The 21766-nt window shown below is 43.3% G+C and overlaps 1 protein-coding gene across 2 annotated transcripts in view; it reads left to right on the top strand.

Moving 5' to 3' along the window:
• Window positions 1–21766, top strand: part of LOC122809337 — a 2116265-nt gene that overhangs the window by 626727 nt on the left and 1467772 nt on the right. For both annotated transcript variants that reach the window (XM_044080743.1, XM_044080744.1), the window contains exon 7: window positions 6304–6440. In XM_044080743.1, the coding sequence (XP_043936678.1) occupies window positions 6304–6440 (137 nt within the window). The remainder of the gene's footprint in view (window positions 1–6303; window positions 6441–21766) is intronic.

Genomic DNA, 21766 nt, shown 5'->3' with positions numbered 1-21766 from the left:
TCAGAGTCTTCGTAAGGGGAATAAGGAGCCTCAGGAGGGTCTGTATGTTCTGAGTCATCCGAAGAATCATCTGTGGATACTGGCTCAGGGGGCTCTGCTCTAGGCCTCTTCTTTGGAGGTGGATGAGAGGTCCTGTCTGGATGAGGCTGGGATCCACGAATTAAAGAAATGAGATCCTCAGCCAAAGAAAGCATATGGGAACTGGTGCTGGGCCTGTGAGAGGGGGGTTTGGCAGGCACCGTTTTTGAAGCTTTGGCTGCTTTAGCCCTGGCAAAGGCCTTAATAGACATGGCTGCAGGAGGCCTAGCAGCTCCACGTGCAGGGGTTGAAATATCCAAGGAAATAGTGTCTGATAATTCCTGAGAAACCGCAACAGAAGGTTGGATTTCAGAAGCCGATTCTACCAGGTTAGAAGAGGCCTCGGTAGAAGGCATGGTTTCGGCTGAAGAAAGAACCGCTTGCTCGGTTTCGGCCGAAACCGAGACACTCGCGGTTTGCTTAACCGCGGTTTCGGCCGAGACCGCGAGTGTCGGTCCTTTTCTTTGCGTTTTTTGGTAATTTGTGTAGTCGTAGGATCCGACGGCATAATATAGGCAAAATCAGAGCCGAAAAACTGCTCAGCAAACTCCGACCGACGTCTAAGCGTCCGGTTAAAAGAAGCACAGGCTAGACAAGCTGTTACGTCGTGGTCTGGGCCTAAACAAGGTAAGCAGTAGGAGTGGAAATCTTTATGAGGTATTTGTTTCCCACAAGTTAAACAGTTATTCACTTTTTCTGACATCGGCTGAGGCAAGAAAGAGTCCCCAACGGGGTACTTAGCTTTTTAGAAGTCTTCGAAGTAGTATTCGGTAGTAGCAATCTCTGGATCTGACCGACCGGCACTTGCGAACAGCTTCTGCTTCGGGCGCCACGTGGCTAGAAAAACTGAGGAAAATGGCGTTGGCTGATGCCTTTATACCCGAAAAACTGCAGCGATGACGTCGGGTGAAGTGCGACACCAGCCGAAGCCAGACCCAGACTTTGGAATCCGGCCGACCGAAGGGCTGCCTGACGACAGGACTACCCATTTGTAAGGACTGCAGATGCATCCTTGAAGGACATCCAAATATTCCTCCAATGTTGCATCATTTTTCAGTCAATGGTAGTCCGCACAAAGTTGATTCTGACAGTGGCACACAGTTTACAAACCAACAGTTCAAACGATTTGCTTAAGAGTGGGACTTTACTCATGTTACGAGTAGCCTGTAGTATTCTCAGTCCAGTGGTTTGCCAGAATGTGCAGTTCAGAATGCAAAGTAGTTACTAGAGAAATCGGAACGAGACAATAGTGATGTGTTCCTGAATCTTAGAAACATTCTTCGTGATGGACATCTTGGCTCACCTGCTCAGAGACTTCTGTCGAGAAATCAGAACCACATTACCAATCAGTAGTCAATTGTTGGTTCCATGTGTCAAAAACAGGTCAGTGAAAACCAATCTGTTGAAGCGTTAATCCCAGAAGTCTTTTTATGAGACTACCAGCAAACCACTCAATCCATTACAAGAGGGAGAAGTAGTAAGGATGCAAACGTCCAAAGATTATGATTAGATTGGAGTCATGAACATTTGCCTAGAGGTGAGATCGTACATTGTGGAATGACAGAGTTGATTTTAGGCAGAATCAGAAGCATTTGATACCAGTGTCCTAGCCTATACCACAGCACATAACCTGTGAGAAAGTATTCCCGTTCCTGTGATGAATCCCAAAGTTCCTGATATGAGTTGTTTACAGAAGACCGTCCTTGTTGCTAAACCCAATCCTGATTGATATGTTACGAGATCCAGTCGCATCTCCAGACTATGTTCCAGATACACGGCAACTTGGACATGAACATTGTGTTTGTTTTAAAATGTCTGTATTGATGCATGTTTAACTGCAATGTCATTTTGATCAAGGGCAATCTTTTTAAGAGGGAGGATGTAGATTAGTGTGTGTGTTTCTTATTAAGAAGCTATCCAAGGGCTTGCACAAGTGTATAAATACTGAGCACATGCAAGTCTAACTGCCATTTTGTAGTAAGCTGTTGAGATGTAAGCATTCATGAATGTATGTAAGGGGTCTGTCAATAAGTTTATATTTAATGATGTTGCTGTCCATCCTCGTATTTCTATGTAATAAAGAACCTTAAATGAACTACTCTGCCTGTTTCGTCATCTTTGTATAGAGGATGACTGACAGCTGTGCTTATTTGCATGAGTGGGATGTTTTATAATTGTGTGTATGCAAGTGCACTGGCGAGTGTGGGTAGAATTTTGGTGTTATGCAGGAAAATGAGATTTGTTTAAGTATAAACCTCACCTGTGTGTCCTGTTAAATCACATCCTCACCTCAGGCTTTGTCCCTACCGAATGGGGTACTGCTACAGTCATCCCTCTCCACAAAGGAGGAGTGACTACAGACCCTGGGAACTATCATCCCATTAGCCTGTCGAGTCTGATATGTAAAGCTATGGAAGGCATCATCATGGACCTGATAAACAAGGATATAGGCAATCTCCAAACTCTGAATCCTTGTGAAGGGTAGAATCATGCCTGCTCAACTGGTCAGCGTCTTTGAGTCATTCACCAGAGCTGTGGATGAAGGCAAAGTGGTTCATACAGCCTACCTTGATTTGGCCAAGGCCTTTGACAGCATTCCCCACTCAGGAATCAGAAAAACTCACTAAGCTAGGCATCAACCCGTATATCACTAGGTGGGTTGCAAATTGGCTCATGGGTAAAACCCACAGTGTGAAAGTAGCTGACTCCAAGTCAGACTGCTGACCAGTCACGAGTGGAGTCCCACAGGGTTCACTCCTGGATCCTCAGTTTGGTATCTACTTCTCTGAAGTCCAGGCCAACATGAAGGGACTCTGGCTGACAAAGTTCGCAGACTATTGCAAGTTGGGCGCTATTATTAACTCCCCAAGTGATGTCGACATCCGACAAAGGCCTCACTTGAGACCAACGACTGGTGTCAGTACCATGGCCTTATGTTCAGTGCCAAAAAGTGTCCTCATCCCCTTTGGAAAAAACTCTGTTGCCATGAATTACCACATCGATGGTAGTCCACTGAACACAGAAGGCATTATAAGTGATCTGGGAACACAGGTTGACAGCAACCTCCTTTTGACCACCACATTGCCACTGTGGTTAGAAAGTCATATGTGGCACATTTCATTACTAAGGGTTTTGCATCCAGGAAGAAAGAGGTCATTGTCTCCTTCTACTCTTCTTTCATTAGGCCAATCAGAGTACAATGCCACATTTGGTATGTACCTCACTAAACACCTGCAACAACTGGAGAGGCCACAAAAGTACCTCACAAAGAGGATCCTAGGCCTTTAACATTTGTCCTATATGGACAGACTAAAGAAGCTCCAACTATTCTCAGTCTCATATTGCCTACTTAGAGGTAATCTCTGCTTGACTTACAAAGCTATGTCTGACCCAGCTCTGTTAGAAATGCTACATCTAAAGAAATCCCAATACCTCTGCACCACACAGTCCAGAGACCTCAACCTCATTACCACAATCAACAGAAAATGCTGGAGGGACAGGTTCCATAACCCAGAGACTGCCCATGCTATGGAATAGACTTCCCAAGCAGAGCACCTCACTGGCCCTCTTCAAGAGAAATCTTGATGAGTGGATGGGAAATAGAAAATTTACCCATGGATCACTCCAATGGCTTTACTCGACAGAGGCACTGGCAACTAAGGTCGGGTAGCACGATGCCAGGGTTGTAAAGGCTCCAGGGCCATTAGCCTAGTGCACACATATGAACCCGTGTGTGTGAGAGTTGTAAGCAGTTGGTCAGTATGTGTATAAAAGCTTGTAATGTGTTCAGATGAGATTAGACCAGTAATTGTGAGTATTTGCACATATGTCATTGTAGCTGGAAAAAAGAAGGTAATGTAGATAAAATGGATGAGGGGAGAGTATGTGGAGAAAGGGATATATTATGGTAAGTGGGAAGATCTTAGTATTGCGATATAGCATGTTTATGCTTGGTGATGATGGTAACGTGTAGTGGTTTAGAATTATTTTGTAGTAATGTGTTGGAAGTGTGGGAGGGATGAAGGGGAGTGGAGTTCATTAAACCTGCATCTTCGTTTGTCTTTGGTTGTTGGTAAGTTTTCCATTTTCTAGTAATCCCTTTTTTGGCCACAATATTTGGGTTGCCACTCCTTTCACATGCCTGCCCAGATGCTCTGCCTATCCAGTTCAGACAAAATTAGCCCCTCTCATTTGCCATTCCCTGCCTAGTATCTGAATTAATCTACCCAGGTCATTGTTATAGTTTCCAAGTTTTGCACATTCCCAAAAATTTGAGAGCAGTCTCTCTTGTGGTCTTTGCGTGTACCTCAAACATGTCTCCTTTACTTCAGGGAAACATGTCATGCATTCGTTTTAGAGTGTAGAAGTGCTTATTGAAACACTTGCATGCAGATATTCTGAATCTCTGGGACTTGGTGGCTGTTTTTGGGGCATTGCAAATCCCTACCCAAGTAGTTTTCTTTATCACTTTCTCTGACTTCCCTTGCCAACTTTGTATTTGCATCCATTTCTTGATCACCATGTTATATAGTTTAATTACCCCCTTGCTGTCTGCTGTTTCCAACCTTTATTCTGTTAACTTAACGTGTTCTGGTTTCCCTGGATACCCTTTTGTTTTTTCATTGTCATGCCTACCCAAAACATTTTAAGTCACCTGTACTCGAAAACCTCTTGTCTTCCTTCTTTGTTCTTCACACAGAATTATTACAAAATTAATCTATTTGCTTCTGACCATGTTCTTATAGTAATGAATTTTCCATTTTATCCCCCCTACAACTTTTTTTGTCATCCTAACATCAATTGGAAATGGATGTTTAGCTACTACTATTGGCCATACTGCAGTTCTCTAAGTTTGATATTCCTTGAGGTTTATAGGTTAGTACTAGGCTAACTGCCCTTGTGGGCCATTTTCAGCCTAGCCAATTACCCCATGAGGGGAATCAAACCCTGCACCTTATGTTTGTAAGGTAATCACCTTAACCACTATGCCAACCTCCCTTTATATGTCATCTTATCGTATAGTAGTCTCACCTAACTAGCCAGTGTACCCGTTTACTTAGGTTAAATGTTTGGTCAAAGACATACATACAATTGAGTTTTACCTCTGTTGGCCCCAGCATCATGCTTTTCCATTTAACGTTGTATTGTGGTCTTTGGAAATAATGTACTAATATTAAATGTGGCACTGTTGAAATTATTTTCTGCCATTGCACTCTGGCATTTGACTCCTCCATCATACATAAATAACAATTACTTTTTTTATTAGTTGCTCTTATTTTTTTCCGCCTCCCATGTATAAAGGCTTTAGTTGCATGTAATGTATGCAACACTATGTACATTTTCATTTTGTACCACCAGCTCAGTATCCCTCATCATTACATTACACTTTGAAACTTTCCCAGTAACTATTACCAAGGAGTATCTGTTTTTTTAGCACCGCAGGTGGAAAACTCCTGTACCAGTTCCAGCATTGGCAAACAGTTCACACAGCCTTTTTTCTCTCTTACTTTATACACAGATGTCTGTTTAAATTCTTAGTATGGTAAATATTCTTGACATATTCTCTTCCAGATTAGAAGTATCTACTGTAACGTCCACAGACCATTTTTTCTCTTCCTCCCACTCAGTTCCATATACTTGTATCCAGTTGTCTTGCCTTCTGTGCTAGGGAGTTCTAGATACAAAGTGAATAGTAGCAGGGACAGTCCTTGCCTTGTCCATCTATGTTTTTCCAGCATCCTTGTATGTATTTTTATGGCTGCTGTAGATCCTTTGTACATTTCCTATAATAACCATGTAAACTGTTATCTGGTATCAATACCATTTTATTACAATGTGTGCTTTTTGTTTGAAAATGTAACGTTATTAGATATTTATTCAGTATTAGGTTAAACTGAAGCTGTAATGTGTGCATTTGTTTTAAATCCTTTGTACTTGCCAGGCTGTTTTGCGTTTACTGTTCCAGATTTATTCTGGATATTTGTATAGGGGATTCTTGGATTGAATGCCAGATGCATTTTCTAGCTGTATTTTGTTAATTTGTAGTAGTCCAGTTCTGTATTTTGTATTATGTTAGTATAGCCTAGAGTAGGTGTAGTGAATGGCAAAGATGAAACCCACATTTACTTAAAATGTTTTTACTGAAACTGATATTAAAGTACCAGATTGATTGTATAATAAGCAGTTGAACTGATTATATAATTATGTATTTGCTTTTATTTGCAGGTCTTCAGTTTGTAATTGAGTACCAGAATGCATCTGGGGAGCCACATTTATATGAATGCACAGTTTGTAAATTTGCAACAGCTATGTCAAATATGATGGTCCATTTGTTTAGTGTAAAACATAAACTCTCGTACATAGTAAGTAATTTTAATTTTAACATATCTCTCGTGTTTCTTGAGACCTTATCTCAAGCTGTATAGCATGTTTAATGTGCTTCTACTTAGGTGTACTTCAGTCACTTTGTTAATTCAGAATACTTAGACAGCACAAGATTAGCTTTGCAGATTCTCATATATGATTGCTTTGTGCCAGTTTTGGAGGACAACAGTCCTTGGAAATTAAAGCATTCAGATGTCTTAAAATGGTGAATTAATGTAAACCCCCTTTAAAGCTCTTTATTGAAGTCCTTGGTAAAAAAAAAAAAAAGTTTCTCTAGAAAAAACCCAGATGTAAAAGTAGTAATAGTATTTTCCAAATTATTCTTCCAGTATTCATGGATTAGCCCTATAAACATCATTAGACCTCATACAGAATATAACTGATGTTGGAGGCAGACCCTTCGCATCTTTTTTTTTCACTGTTTTCTTAAGCATGCATTACCAGTAAGATTCAAATCCAGCATGATTTTTTTTATATTTTACTGACCGTTTTCTTTTTAGAAAGTTTTGGCTTTATTTTATTATTGTGGTAATTGGGAAAAGTTACAATTAGATGCAGTGCATGTCTGCCGCACAAGTCTAGACTACGAAATAGTTAATTTTGAGTTAAATATTACTGACAATATACTGAATTGTACATTGGATATAAAAATTTTACACACCCCTGATGAAATGCCAGGTTTTTGTGATATAAAAAATGAGACCACAATAATTCATTTCAAAACTTTTCCCACCTTTAATGTGACCTATAACCTGTACAATTCAATTGAAAAACAAATCTGTTAGGGAGAAAAATATAAAAAATAAAAATCGTACTATAAGCTGGTTGCATAAGTATGCACACCCTTAAACTAATACTTTGTTGAAGCACCCTTTGATTTAATTACAGCATTCAGTCCTGGGTAGGAGTCTGTCAGCATTGCACATCTTGACCTGGCAATATTTGCCCACTCTTCCTTGCAAAAGTGCTCCAAATCTGTCAGATTGCGAAGGCATCTCTTGTGCACAGCCCTCTTCAGGTTACCCCTCAGATTTTCTATTTGATTTAGGTCTGGGCTCTGGATGGGCCATTCCAAAGCTTTAATTTTCTTCTGGTGAAGCCATTCTTTTGTTGATTTGGATGTATGCTTGGGGTCATTGTCATGTTGAAAGGTGAAATTCCTCTTCATTTTCAGCTTTCAACTACCCCGCCATTAACTAGGAAAACTACTCATGTACCAACTCTTTTGTTCAACATTTTCTGGAATTCATAAATTCCAATGCCTTGGATCAACTTATCCACACCCCCACCAGGGGCAGCAGTATCCTAGACCTGGTCATTTTCAACATGGGCATCCACACCAGAGGTCAGTTCCGCTTTGGTCAGATCCGACCACAAGCTAATCACCCTAGACATCCACATCCCGCCCCCATCCCCCATTAGGGAAATCACTGTAAAAATTATCTCCAAAGCCAACTTCACGCTTCTTAAGACAGAAGTGGCAAATTTCACGACACCCATGCAGACTGACAATAGAGGTACGACTACTGAATCCTACACAAATGCACTTTATAAGCACTTACACGAGTGCATGGATCGTGCAATCCCTAACAGAACCAAGGTGTTATCCTCCAAAAAAAGGAAGCCAATCTGGTGGTCCCCTGCCATAAACGAACTGTACAACAGAAGAAAGAAACTGTTGCAAAAGAGTAAAATCCCATGATTGGAGGAACTCCCTGGTCAGCCTCAGTAAGAAGCTGAGATCCCTCATAAAATCCTGCAAAGCTAGTTACGAAATCAAAATCGCCACTGATTCTAAAGACAACCACAAAGCATTCTATAACTATGTTAAGAATCTAAATGGCAATACTCAGATCTGCTCTGAGTTACTGCACAATGGCACTAAATGCACAGAACCAACTGATATTGCCAACATCCTGACAGATAGGTTTAGTGCTAAATTTACCCCCCTCTCACCCCCTTAAGGGCCCATCTCTATACCAGAAGAATGCAAAGTTCCTATAGTCACAGCTGCACAGGTAAAAAAACACTCAGTCCAAAGCCAAGAACACAGCATCCATGGGACCTGACAACATCCCAGGCTGCATTTTACATGCACTACAGAAAGAACTGGCACCCCACCTAAGTACCATGTTCAATCATAGTCTCACCTCAGGCTTTGTGCCCACTGAATGGCACACAGTGACTGTTATCCCACTCCACAAAGCGGGAGCCGCCATGGAGCCAGGGAACTACCGCCCTATTAGCCTGATGAGCCTGGTATGCAAGGCTGTGTAACGCATCATCATGGAACTTATAAACAGACATTAGTAATCTCCAAACTCCGGACCCTGCACAGTTTAGGTTTGTACAAGGCAGATCATGTCTCCTAAACCTGATAGACTTCTTTGAAGTAGTCAACAAAGCCGTAGATTAGGATAAGGTGGTTCACACAGCCTATCTAGATCTCGCCAAGGCTTTTAGCACCATCCCCCACTCCGGAATTATAGATAAACTCACTAAACTAGGTATAAATCCCTGTGCCACAAGATGGGTGGCCAACTGGCTCACTGAGAGAACACACACTGAAAGTAGCAGACTCCAAATCCGACTTCAAACAAGTGGAGTACCACAGGGTTCAGTCCTGGGTCCTCTCCTGTTTGTTCTCTACTTCTCTGAAGTACAGGTTAACACAGAAGGTCTTTGGCTAACGAAGTTTGCAGATGACTGCAAACTAGGAGCCATAATTGAAACTCCTAATGATGTGGACAGCCTGCAAAAGTGCCTTACTGAGACAGATGCCTGATGTCAAAGCCATGGCCTCAAGCTCAATGCCAAAAAGTGCACTGTCATCCCTTTTGGTAAAAACTCTGTACCCATGAACTACCACATAGGCGGTAGTGTACTTAACACCGAAAGTGTGATATAAGACCTTGGGACTCAGGTGAACAGTGGTCTCTCCTTTGATAATCACATCGCCACAGTAGTCAGGAAATCCTTCTACGTGGCCCACCTAATCACAAAATGTTTCTCATCCAGGAAAAAGAGGTAATTGTTCCCCTCTACTAGTCAGTAATTAGACCCATTATAGAATACAGCGTCCCTTTTGGTATGTACCTCACAAGACATCTGCAACAACTGGAAAGGCTGCAGAAATACCTCACAAAGAGGATTACCAGCCTCAAGTAGATGCCCTATGCAGACTGTCTCAAAACTCCAGCTTTATTCCATCGCAGATCGCCTACTCAGAGGTGATCTTTGCCTAACATACAAAACTATGTCAAACCCAGAACTGTTGGACATGCTCCACTTAAAGAAATCCCAATCCCTCCGAGTTGCACACACTAGGGACCTAAACCTTGTCACCACAATAAACAGAACATGCTGGAGGGATAGATTCCTGTCCCAGAAGCTTCCCATACTCGAACAAACTACCTATCTATATCAAACAAAGCTCTTCATTAGCACTCTTCAAGAAAAATCTTTATAATTGGATGGGAGATAGGAAATTCACCCCGGGGATCACTTCTGTGGCTCTGCACGACAGGGGCACAGGAATATAATTTTCTTGGGTGGCGAAAGCCAGGGTGTCTTTTTGGCCAGGCTTATATAGGCCCTAGGGCCAGTAGCCTAGTACCTACCTATGAACCTATGCCTGAAGGTTTTGGGTCAAAAGTGACTGGTATTTGGAATTGTTCATAATTCCCTCCACCTTGACTAAAGCCCCATTTCCAGCTGAAGAAAGGCAACCCCAAAGCATTATACTGCCACCACCATGCTTCACCTTGGGGATGGTGTTCTTTTGGTGATGTGAAGTGTTTTGGAATTCTGGCCAGAATGTTCAACACATTTTCCCACATGCTTTTGGAAGACATGATGTATTTTGCAAAATTTTTACGGGAGAGTGTTGTCACATGTAGTACACAACCAGTATTTGCCATAAATTCCTGCAGCTTCTTCAGTGTTGCTTGTAGGTCTCTTGGCAGCCTCCCTGACCAGTTTTTGTCTTGTCTTTTCATCAATTTTGGAGGGACGTCCAGTTCTTTGTAACGTCACTGCTGTCCCATATTTTCTCCACGTTTTGATGACTGCCTTCACTGTGTTCCATGGTATATCCAGTGCTGTTGAAATTTGTTTGTACTCTTCCCCTGACTGATACCTTTCAACAATGAGATCCCTTTGATACTTTGAAAGCTTTCTGCGAACCATGGCTTTTGCTGTAGCAGGCAACCGAATTAATGTCAGTAAAATCCTGCTAGAACAGCTGAACTTTATTTGGGGTTAATCAGTCTCTTTAATTGATGGCAGGTGTGTAATCAAAAGGTGCTTCAACAAAGTATTAGTTTGAGTGTGCGCACTTTTGCAGCCTGCTTATTGTAAGTTTTTTAATTTTTTATATTTTTCCCATAATAGATTTGTTTTTCAGTTGAATTGTACAGGTTATAAGTCAGATTAAGGGTGAGAGAATTTTGAAATGATTTATTGTGGTCTCATTTTTTTTATATCAGAAAAACCTGGCATTTTAACCAGGGCGTTTAAACTTTTTATATCCACTGTATATTGTTAAAAGTTATTAATCTGCCTGTGAAATAGTATGTATTCGACTGCCATCTACATTTAGCTTTGTTTAAAACCATTAGCTTTGCCAAGCATTTGACAAATATTTCAAAGATGCTTTGTATGTGGGCACATTTAGAGGAAGTGTTAGCTAGTATGAGTTGATGTTCTTCATGTGGATCACTATTGTAGTCATGAGATTTGGAAATTGTGCCACAAGGTATAATTTAAAGAGCATTAGTCATTCCCATTTGCAGAGCTGTCAACACCTACTTCCCTTGGATGTTGGCAAGTTTCTTGTGTAAAGAAGAGGTATGCCATAAATCTTCACTTCTTTCTTTCCTTGTTTCTTTGATGGCTATCTGCTCTGTATTTTTTATTCCCTTGATGCTCCTCTTTCTGACCACCATCTGCTTAGTTCTTTCTACCATAGCTCCTTTTCCTTCCAGTACCACATGACAGGAAGAAAAGGCTGAAAAGAGCCAGGTTACTTCACAAGTTAAAACAGGTTAGCACTGCAAAAAGACACTGACTGAAGTAAATCCTTTTATTCAAGTACTATCCAGAACAGTATCCAAAGAGCAAATGTTAAAATGTTTTAACGTTTGATTTTTGGATAATGCTTTGGAGTTTACCTTGTGGAGTTTTGTTCAGGCACACTTTTTTGTGGCTATGCTGTGCATTATGTTTTAAGTTTCAGATTACTTAACAGTATTACTCTTCCAGACTGTGTCTGTCTTTGCAGACCAGGATGGGGAACAGAGTAGAGGAGAGCCACCAGTATCACACAAACTTATAGGAGCACTAAGGCCATATGTTCTTCATTCCACATTGCTGCAGTCCTAACTATTGGGTAGTCCGCTGTCCAGTCGGCCCGAATACCAAAGTATATGGCTGACGTCGGTCAGGGCGCATTAGACTGACGTCAGTACGTCAGGATACTAATGCGCATGACCGACGTCATATCCTCAGTCTTTTTTGCCGCATGGTCCGATGCAGAAGCAATTTTGCGAGTGCAGGTTGGCGTTCTGAAAGTTTCTGAAGCCAGAGTTTCAGACCGAATCAAAGTTGGCTAAGTACCCCGTTGGGGAATATTTTGGTTTTTTTTTTCTTGCCTCAGTATTTAACCGGATGTCAGAAAAAGTGAATAACTGTATTTCTTGTGGGAAACAGATACCTCATAGGGATTACCATACTTTGTGTATACCTTGTTTAGGGCCTGAGCACGACGTTGTTGGATGCCGCTCTTGTGCTAGATTTAACAAACGCACTATTAAGAGAAGGTTAGACTGTGCCAGGTTAGTGTTTGGGAAGCGTTGTAATTATAAAATGCCGTCGGATGCTCCGCCGGCTTCGGCTAAAAAACGCAAGGACAAAACAGCAAAGCCTAGAGTGGAGGAACCGACAGTCCCAGACGTCGGTTCTTTAGAGGGCTCAGTGGAGCCGGAGGTTTTGCCAGGTGTTTCTTTGGAGTCTCAGGGAGAGACTTTACTGTTACAGGATGTATCCTCTCAGGAAGTAGGCCAGGCTGAGGGGCTTCTCAGGTGGCTGTTCTTCCCTCTCTTCCTAAGGTGGTCAGAGCCTCCCTTCTGTTTCCAAGGCTTCTTTGAGGGGCAGGCCGAGTTTTGCTTCAGTGGGGTTTCTCCTAGTACTTCAGGGTCTTTGCCTAAGAAACATATGCTTAAAATGGCAGAGGATTTGATTACTATGATAAGGGGTTCTATGCCCCCTCCTGATAAGAGGCCTAGGGTGGAGTCTGAGTTTGAGAGTTTTGAGCAATGCTCGAGGCTTCTGAGTCTTGACTGAAGACTTGCAGGAGTACCCTCCTTATTCTGATTCTGATGTGGATGATTCTACTCCTTCAGCTCCCCTCCTGAGGATTTTTCATTTTCAGAGACTCTGCATTCCATGAGGGAGCATTTTAAATGGGAAGGTCAAGATTTCTCTGATTCCAGGAAAAGGCTTAGGGAATTCTTGTTTTTACCCCAGCACAGGCCTTTAGCTATACCTCCTGTTTTGAATGTAGTGGAAGATGTTTTTGCAGAGGCTTCCCTGAATCCGGATTCTTTGCCTCCTGCCCCAGTTAAACCGGATAGGTATTATAGGGTGCCTGAAGCTCATAAGTATCTTTTTAGAGTCCTAGGGCAGACCCGGAAACTATCTCTCAGGGGCCTAAAGGTGTGAAGGCCTCAGTTGTTAAAAATCCTGTCCCTCCTGATAAAGAGGCAAGGGCTTTGGATAGATGGGGAAAGAAAGTGTATACTTCTTCCACTTTAGCCATGAGGGCGTTGAATTGTCAGTTTCACATGTTAAAATATCAGAATTACCTTCTTTCACAGTTGAAATCTAAGGTGGATGCTCTGGCGGAAGGTATTGAGTGTAAAGAGTTGCAGGATTTAGTTCATGTGTCTGAACAAGTGGGTAAACATTCCTTGCAATGTGGTTTTGATGCTGTGCAGGCCTCCTCCAGGGTGGCTGCCACTGGTTCTGTTCTTCGTAGGCACGCCTGGTTGAGAGATCAGAACTTAGCTGAGCATGTTAAGACAAGGATTTTGGATGCTCCTTTACAGTCTGATGTGTTGTTTGGTTCGCCTGTGGAAGCAGTTTTAAAGAAGATGGAGGACAAGGCTAAGTCTATGCAAACTGTTAAGGATTTTTGCAGGTGCAGCCTCCAGTTTAGTAGAAATTGGCCTGCTAAGGGATGGAGTTATCCTGCTTATGATTCCCAGTCTAGGGGTAGGTCTAGACGTGGTAGGGGCAGAGCTCAAGGTGCTTTTAGGCCTAGGGCAGGAGTTCACCTGCTCAGACTTCTGGTGAGGGCAGGGGTCAGTCCTTTCGTAAGCAGACCCAATGACCTGCCTTTTCAGCTGCCAGTACCTTCTCGCCTGGCGGCACCTCTAGGAGGAAGACTGTCTCTTTTCAAAGAAAATTGGGATTTAATTACCCAAGACAAATGGGTTCTGGATATCATTCACCACGGTTACAGGTTTTATTTCCATACCTTGCCTCCTTTCAAAGGCATGCCAGACATTCCTCCTCTACAAAGACAAGAGGCTCACAAGCAAATTTCTCAGTTACTCCAAATAGGGGCCATTCAGCCGGTTCCTGTGCCAGAAAGGGGCCTAGGATTTTATTCTCGCCTGTTCCTAGTACCGAAGAAGGGGAACACGTGGAGACCAATTTTGGATTTATCTATCCTCAGCACTTATCTGGACATTCCCAAGTTCAAAATGTTGACGTTACAACAGCTTTTACCTCTGCTGGGCAAGGATCACTGGATGGTAACTTTAGATCTCAAGGAAGCTTACCTTCATGTGCCTATAAGACTAAGTTGCAGAAAGTATCTGCGTTTCGAGCTGGAAATTCTCATTATCAGTTCTCTGCATTGCCCTTTGGCTTATCTACTGCGCCCAGAGTATTCACAAAGGTTCTGGCTCCAGTGATAGCTTACTTCAGGCTAAAAGGAATTCAAATCTATCCTTACTTGGACGATTGCCTGATTCTGGCTCAAGAAAAGGAAGACCTTCTACAGCATTTGGAATATGTCATAGCAGTGCTAAGATGCCTAGGGTATTCTGTGAACGAAATAAAGTCCAGTCTAGTACCCTCTCAAGACATGTGCTTTCTGGGTGTGAGACTGAATACAGCAGCCCAGATGGCCTTTTTAACCCCGGACAAACAAAAGAATCTTTCCAGTTACTTCCATCAACTATCTCTTCAGTCCGGGCTGACTGCAAGGACAGTCCTTCAAGCCTTAGGGTTCATGGCATCTTGTATTCTGGTGCTTCCCAATGCCAAACTGCATATGAGGAAGCTACAATGGTATCTCAAAATGTGTGGACACAGCACTGCCAGGATTTGGACACTGTCATTCAAATAATACCTTGCATTCAAAAGGAATTTTTGTGGTGGGCTCAGGAATGTCACCTAAACAAGGGACTCTCTGTGACCCGGCCAGAGGTGAGTCAAATTCTAACGACAGATGCCTCAGACATTGCTTGGGAGCTCATCTAAATGGAAAGTGGATACAAGACAAGTGGCCTGCCAGACTACAGCATCTACATATCAACATGAAGGAGATGTTAGCAGTCCAGTTTGCATTAATGGCTTTCAAGGAGTTACTTCTTCCAGGGCAGGTGTTGATTCTAACAGACAACACAACTGTCATGTGCTACATCAACAAACAAGCGGGAACACATTCTTACCCATTGTGCAGGCAAGCAATGATTTTATGGGAGACTGCGCTAAGCTTGCAACTAACTCTTCAGGCAAGGTTTCTGCCGGAGCACAGAACTCCTTAGCAGATGTGTTAAGCAGACAAATCATGGATCCCCACGAGTGGAAACTGGATCTTCATGTATTTCAAAAGTTGACAGTGTCCTGGGGAACTCCAGACATAGATCTGTTCGCTTCTCCACTAAACCACCAGCTGCCAAAGTTTTGCACAAAGAGGTTTCATCACACAGCGTGGAAAGTGGATGCTCTTTCTTTCAGTTGGAAAAATCTTCATGTGTATGCGTTTCCACCTCTGCCTCTTCTTCCAAAGGTGCTTCTACAGGTCAGACAAGACAAGCCAAGGATGATTTTAATAGCTCCAGATTGGCCTCGGCAGCACTGGTACCCATTACTGAGGAGTCTGGTAAAGAAGCCTCCATGGCCTTTACCCTTGATTCCACATCTGTTGTCTCAGAAGGACGGTCGTCTGCTCAATGTCAAGCTTCACTCTCTTCATCTAACAGCCTGGCATATTCTGTTTTGAAAGACGGCAGGTCTCAACTTCCTCAACAAGTTTTAAATGTGATTATGGAAGCCAGAAGACCTAGTACAAGAAAGTGTACGCAGAAAAATGGAAGAGATTTTTATTTTGGACTGCAGCAAAGAATTTGGAGATTTCTGAGCCTAATTTGAGTGTGGCTCTTCAATATCTTACTGAGTTATTGGACAAAGGTTTGTCTTTCTCTTCCATTAAGATTCATGCTGCAGCAATTTCAGCTCACTATGATTGTGACCCACCATTGTTTTCACATCCTTTGTTCAAGCAATTTCTTAGAGGGCAAAGAATATAAGACCCCACGTGAGCTCCTACTCCTGCTTGGGATCTCAATTTTGTGTTGGAGAAACTTACTCTACAACCTTTTGAGCCTGCAGCTACTGCTGAACTGAAATACTTGTCATGGAAGACTGCTTTTTGTTGGCCATTACTTCTGCAAGAAGGGTTTCTGAGTTACAGGCCCTTATGGCGGTTGAGCCTTTTTGATTTTTCATAAGGATAGGGTATCATTACGTACTAATCCTTCCTTTATGCCTAAAGTGGTTTCTAGTGTGGCTTTAAACCAAACTATTCATTTGCCTACGTTTATGCAGATCCCCAAAATAAAGGGAAAAGATTTTGCACACTTTAGATGTACACAGGCAATTGCGTTATTATTTGAGCAGGACTAAGGATTTTAGGCAGTCTCAGCAGTTGTTTGTTTCTTTTGCTTTGAGTTCTCAGGGCAAGCCTGTGTCAAAACAAACTATTTCTAGGTGGATTGGGTTTTGCATTGCATTTTGTTATTCCCATCATGGCAAGGAGATTCCAGCTGGGATTAGGCCTCATTCCACTAGGGCTACTGCCACTTCAACAGCTTTTTTAAGGGGGGTGGCAACTAAGGATATTTTGGTGGCAGCTACTTGGAGTTCAGTGCATACTTTCTCTAAGCATTACCACCTTCCTCTCTACTCTAAGTCTAGGGCTGGTTTTGCCACAGCTATTTTGCAAGGCATGTTATCAGCTCCTGCTTCCTTATGATTTGCCAGCCTCCCTTACCTCTGCTTTGGGATTCTACCCAATAGTTAGGACTGCAGCAATGTGGAATGAAGAACATAGTACAGTTTTGTACCTACCATAAATGTAGATGTTCGAGGATCCACATTGCTGCAGTCCAATTTACCCTCCCTCCTTCCCCTCTGTGTTTAGGGGTGGTTGTGTAGGTGAGGTTATATTCTGCTAATTTTGTATATTTTGTATATATATATTTTGGTGCAGATATGTTGGGAGTTTTGGTTTTGGCCTTATCTTTTCAGGGTCTTCTGACATCTGGGGCAAGAAAAGACTGAGGATATGACGTCGGTCATGCGCATTAGTATCCTGACGTACTGACGTCAGTCTAATGCGCCCTGACCGACGTCAGCCATATACTTTGGTATTCGGGCCGACTGGACAGCGGACTACCCAATAGTTAGGACTGCAGCAATGTGGATCCTCGAACATCTACATTTATGGTAGGTACAAAACTGTACTTTTTCTTAAGTACTCTTCCATCCCCAGTGTGTTGCTGTACCAGCACATTAGGCTGGATGGGGAATAAAGTGTGGCCTCTGAGCACATGCCTGCTTTGGTCTGTAGGACAGCCACACTGACCCTTGCAGATGTTCTTCATCTCACATTGCTGCAGTCCTTACACTTGGGTAGTCCGCTGTCCTCGGTCGGCCCGAATATCAAAGTATTAGGCTGACGTCGGTCAAGGCGCTTAAGACTGACATCAGGACGTCAGGGTACAAATGCGCATGACCGACATCATATCCTCAGTCTTTTTTGCCGCATGGTCCGATGCAGAAGCAGCATTGCAAGTGCCGTTCGGCGTTCTGAAATTTTCAATTCGAGTTTCAGACCGAGTCAAAGTTGGCTAAGTACCCCGTTGGGGAATATTTTAGTTTTTTCTTGCCTCAGTGGTTTACCGGATGTCAGAAAAAGTGAATAACTGTATTTCTTGTGGGAAACGGATACCGCATAGAGATTATCATACTTTGTGTATTCCTTGTTTGGGGCCTGAGCACGACGTTGTTGGGTGTCGCTTTTGTGCGAGGTTCAATAAGCGCACTATTAAGCGAAGGTTAGATTGTGCCAGGTTGGTCTTCGGGAAGCGGTGCAATTATAATATGCCGTCGGATGCTCCGACGCCCGCTTCGAAGAAGCGCAAAGATAAAGCAGCTAAACCCCGGCAAGAAGAGTCGTCCGTACCGGACGCCGGTTCTTTAGAGGCGTCAGTGGAACCGGTGGTTCCGCCGGAGGCTTCTCTGGAGTCCCAGGGGGAGACTTTGATATTGCAGGATGTGGCCTCTCAGGAGGCAGGTCAGGCTGAAGGGGCTTCTCAGGTTACTGTACTCCCCTCCCTTCCTAGGGTGGTTAGGCCCTCTCCTTCTGTTTCCAAGGCTTCTCCCAGAGGCAGGCCAGGTTTAGCTTCTGTTGGTGTCACTCCTAGTTCTTCAGGATCTGTGCCCAAGAAGCACATGCTTAAAATGGCAGAAGATTTAATTACTTTGATTAGAGGTTCTTTGCCCCCTCCTGATAAGAGGCCTAGGGTGGAACCAGAGTTGGGGAGTTTTGAGCAGGCTTCGGATGTTTCTGAGTCTTCGGCTGAAGACTTGCAGGAGTATTCTCCTTATTCTGATTCTGATGTGGATGATTCTACTCCTTCTGCTTCTCCTCCAGAGGATTTTTCTTTTTCAGAGACTCTTCATTCCATGAGGGAGCATTTTAAGTGGGAAGGTCAGGACTTCTCTGATTCCAAGAAAAGGCTTAGGGAATTTTTGCTTTTACCCCAGCATAGGCCTTTGGCTATACCACCTGTTCTGGATGTTGTGGAAGATGTGTTTGCAGAGGCTTCACTTAATCCTGATTCTTTGCCTCCTGCTCCTGTTAAACCGGACAGGTATTACAGGGTGCCTGAAGCTCATAAATATCTTTATAAGAGTCCTAGGGCGGACCCAGAAACTGTTAGTCAGGGACCTAAGGGTGTCAAGGCCTCTGTGGTAAAAAATCCGGTTCCTCCAGATAAAGAGGCCAGAGCTTTGGATAGATGGGGAAAGAAGGTCTATACTTCTTCCACCTTAGCTATGAGGGCTTTGAATTGCCAGTTTCACATGTTGAAATATCAAAACTATCTTCTTTCTCAATTGAAGTCTAAGGTAGATGCTCTGGCGGAAGGTATTGAGTGTAAAGAATTACAAGATTTGGTACATGTTTCTGAACAGGTGGGTAAGCATTCTTTACAATGTGGTTTTGATGCTGTACAGGCCTCGTCTAGGGTGGCTGCCACTGGGTCAGTTCTTCGCAGGCACGCCTGGCTGAGGGATCAGAATTTATCTGACCATGTTAAGACAAGGATTGATTTTGGATGCTCCTTTACAGTCTGATGTGTTGTTTGGTTCACCTGTGGAGGCAGTCTTAAAGAAAATGGAAGACAAGGCTAAGTCTATGCAGACTGTTAAAGATTTTTTGCAAGTTCAGCCTCCGAAGTTTAGTAGGAATTGGCCTGCTAAGGGGTGGACGTACCCTTCTTATGATTCACAGTCTAGGGGTAGATCTAGACGTGGTAGGGGCAGAGCTCAGGGCTCTTTCAGACCTAGAACGGGGAGTTCACCTGCACAGTCTTCGGGTGAGGGCAGGGGCCAGTCCTTTCGTAAACAGGCCCAATGACCTACCTTTTCAGCTGCCAGAGCCTTCTTGTCTGGCAGCACCTTTGGGAGGAAGGTTGGCACTCTTCAAGGAAAATTGGAGTTTAATTACCCAAGACAGATGGGTATTGGATGTCATACACCAAGGCTACAAGTTTTATTTCCATACCTTGCCTCTTTTCAAAGGCATGCCAGACGTTCCTCCTCAGCAAAGAATAGAGGCTCACAAACAAATTTCTCTACTGCTTCAAATAGGGGCCATACAGCCGGTCCCTCTGCCAGAAGTGGGCCTAGGATTTTATTCTCGCCTGTTCCTAGTACCAAAGAAGGGGAACACGTGGAGACCAATTTTGGATTTATCTATCCTCAACACTTATCTGGACATTCCCAAGTTCAAAATGTTGACATTACAACAGCTTTTACCTCTGCTGGGCAAAGATCACTGGATGGTGACTCTGGATCTCAAGGAAGCTTACCTTCATGTTCCTATCAGGCTAAGTTGCAGGAAGTATCTGCGTTTTCGGGCTGGGACTTCTCATTATCAGTTCTCTGCATTGCCCTTTGGCTTATCTACTGCCCAGAGTGTTCACGAAGGTTCTGGCTCCAGTGATAGCTTTCTTCAGGCTAAAAGGAATACAGATCTATCCTTATTTGGACGATTGCCTGATTCTGGCTCAAGGAAGGGACGAACTTCTTCATCATTTGCAATATGTGATAGCAGTGCTAAGATGCCTGGGGTATTCTGTGAACGAAATAAAGTCCAGTCTAGTACCCTCTCAGGACATGTGCTTTCTGGGTGTGAGACTGAATACAGCATCCCAGATGGCCTTTTGACCCCGGACAAACAAAAGAATCTTTCCCTTTACTTCCATCAATTGTCTCATCAGTCCAGGCTGACTGCAAGGACAGTCCTTCAAGCCTTGGGGTTCATGGCATCTTGTATTCTGGTGCTTCCCAATGCCAAACTGCATATGAGGAAGCTACAATGGTATCTCAAAATGTATGGACACAGCACTGCCAAGATATGGACACTGTCATTCAGATAATACCTTGCATTCAAAAGGAATTTTTGTGGTGGGCTCAGGAATGTCACCTAAACAAGGGACTCTCTGTGACCCGGCCAGAGGCGAGTCAGATTCTAACGACAGATGCCTCAGACAAAGCTTGGGGAGCTCATCTAAATGGAAAGTGGATACAAGACACGTGGCCTGCCAGACTACAACATCTACATATCAACTTGAAGGAGATGTTAGCAGTCCAATTTGCATTAATAGCTTTCAAGGATTTACTTCTTCCAGGGCAGGTGTTGGTTCTAACAGACAACACAACTGTCATGTGGTACATCAACAAGCAAGGGGGAACACATTCTTATCCTCTATGCAGACAAGCAATGATTTTGTGGGAGACTGCTCTCAGCTTACAGCTAAATCTTCAGGCAAGGTTTCTGCCGGGAGCACAGAACTCCTTAGCAGATGTGTTGAGCAGGCAATTATGGATCCCCACAGTGGAAATTGGATCCTCATGTATTTCAGAAATTGACAGTGTCATGGGGAACTCCAGACATAGATCTGTTCGCTTCTCCACTAAACTACCAGCTGCCAAAGTTTTGCACAAAAAGGTTTCATCCCACAACTTGGAAAGTGGATGCTCTTTCTTTCAATTGGAGCAATCTTCATGTGTATGCCTTTCCACCTCTGCCTCTCCTCCCAAAGGTACTCCTAAAGGTCAGACAGGACAAGCCAAAGATGATTTTAATAGCTCCAGATTGGCCTCGACAGCACTGGTACCCATTACTGAGAAGTCTGGTACGGGAGCCTCCATGGCCTTTGCCTTCGATTCCACACCTGCTGTCTCAGGAGAACAGTCATTTACTCAATGTCAAACTTCATTCTCTTCACCTAACAGCCTGGCATATTCTGTTCTAAACCCTGGAGGGTCTCAGCTTCCACAGCAAGTTTTGAATGTTATTTTGGAGGCCAGAAGGCCTAGTACAAGGAAAGTGTACGCAGATAAATGGAAGAGATTTTTATTTTGGAGTGCAGCAAAGGAATTTGATGTTTCTAAGCCTAATTTAAGTGTGGCTCTTCAATATCTTGCTGAGTTACTGGACAAAGGTTTGTCCTTCTCTTCTATTAAGGTTCATGCTGCAGCAATTTCTGCTCACTATGACTGTGACCCACCATTGTTTTCTCATCCTTTGTTTAAGCAATTCCTTAGAGGGGCAAAGAATATAAGACCCCCGTGAGCTCCTACTCCTGCTTGGGATCTCAATTTTGTGTTGGAGAAACTCACTCTACAACCTTTTGAGCCTGCAGCTACTGCCGAGTTG

The sequence above is a fragment of the Protopterus annectens genome, chromosome 8.part0 (assembly GCF_019279795.1).
Source record: "Protopterus annectens isolate FY-2018-M chromosome 8.part0, PAN1.0, whole genome shotgun sequence".
NCBI lineage: Eukaryota > Metazoa > Chordata > Ceratodontiformes > Protopteridae > Protopterus > Protopterus annectens.
Note: the sequence above shows the minus strand (reverse complement) of the source record. Positions and strands in the feature narration are given on the sequence as shown.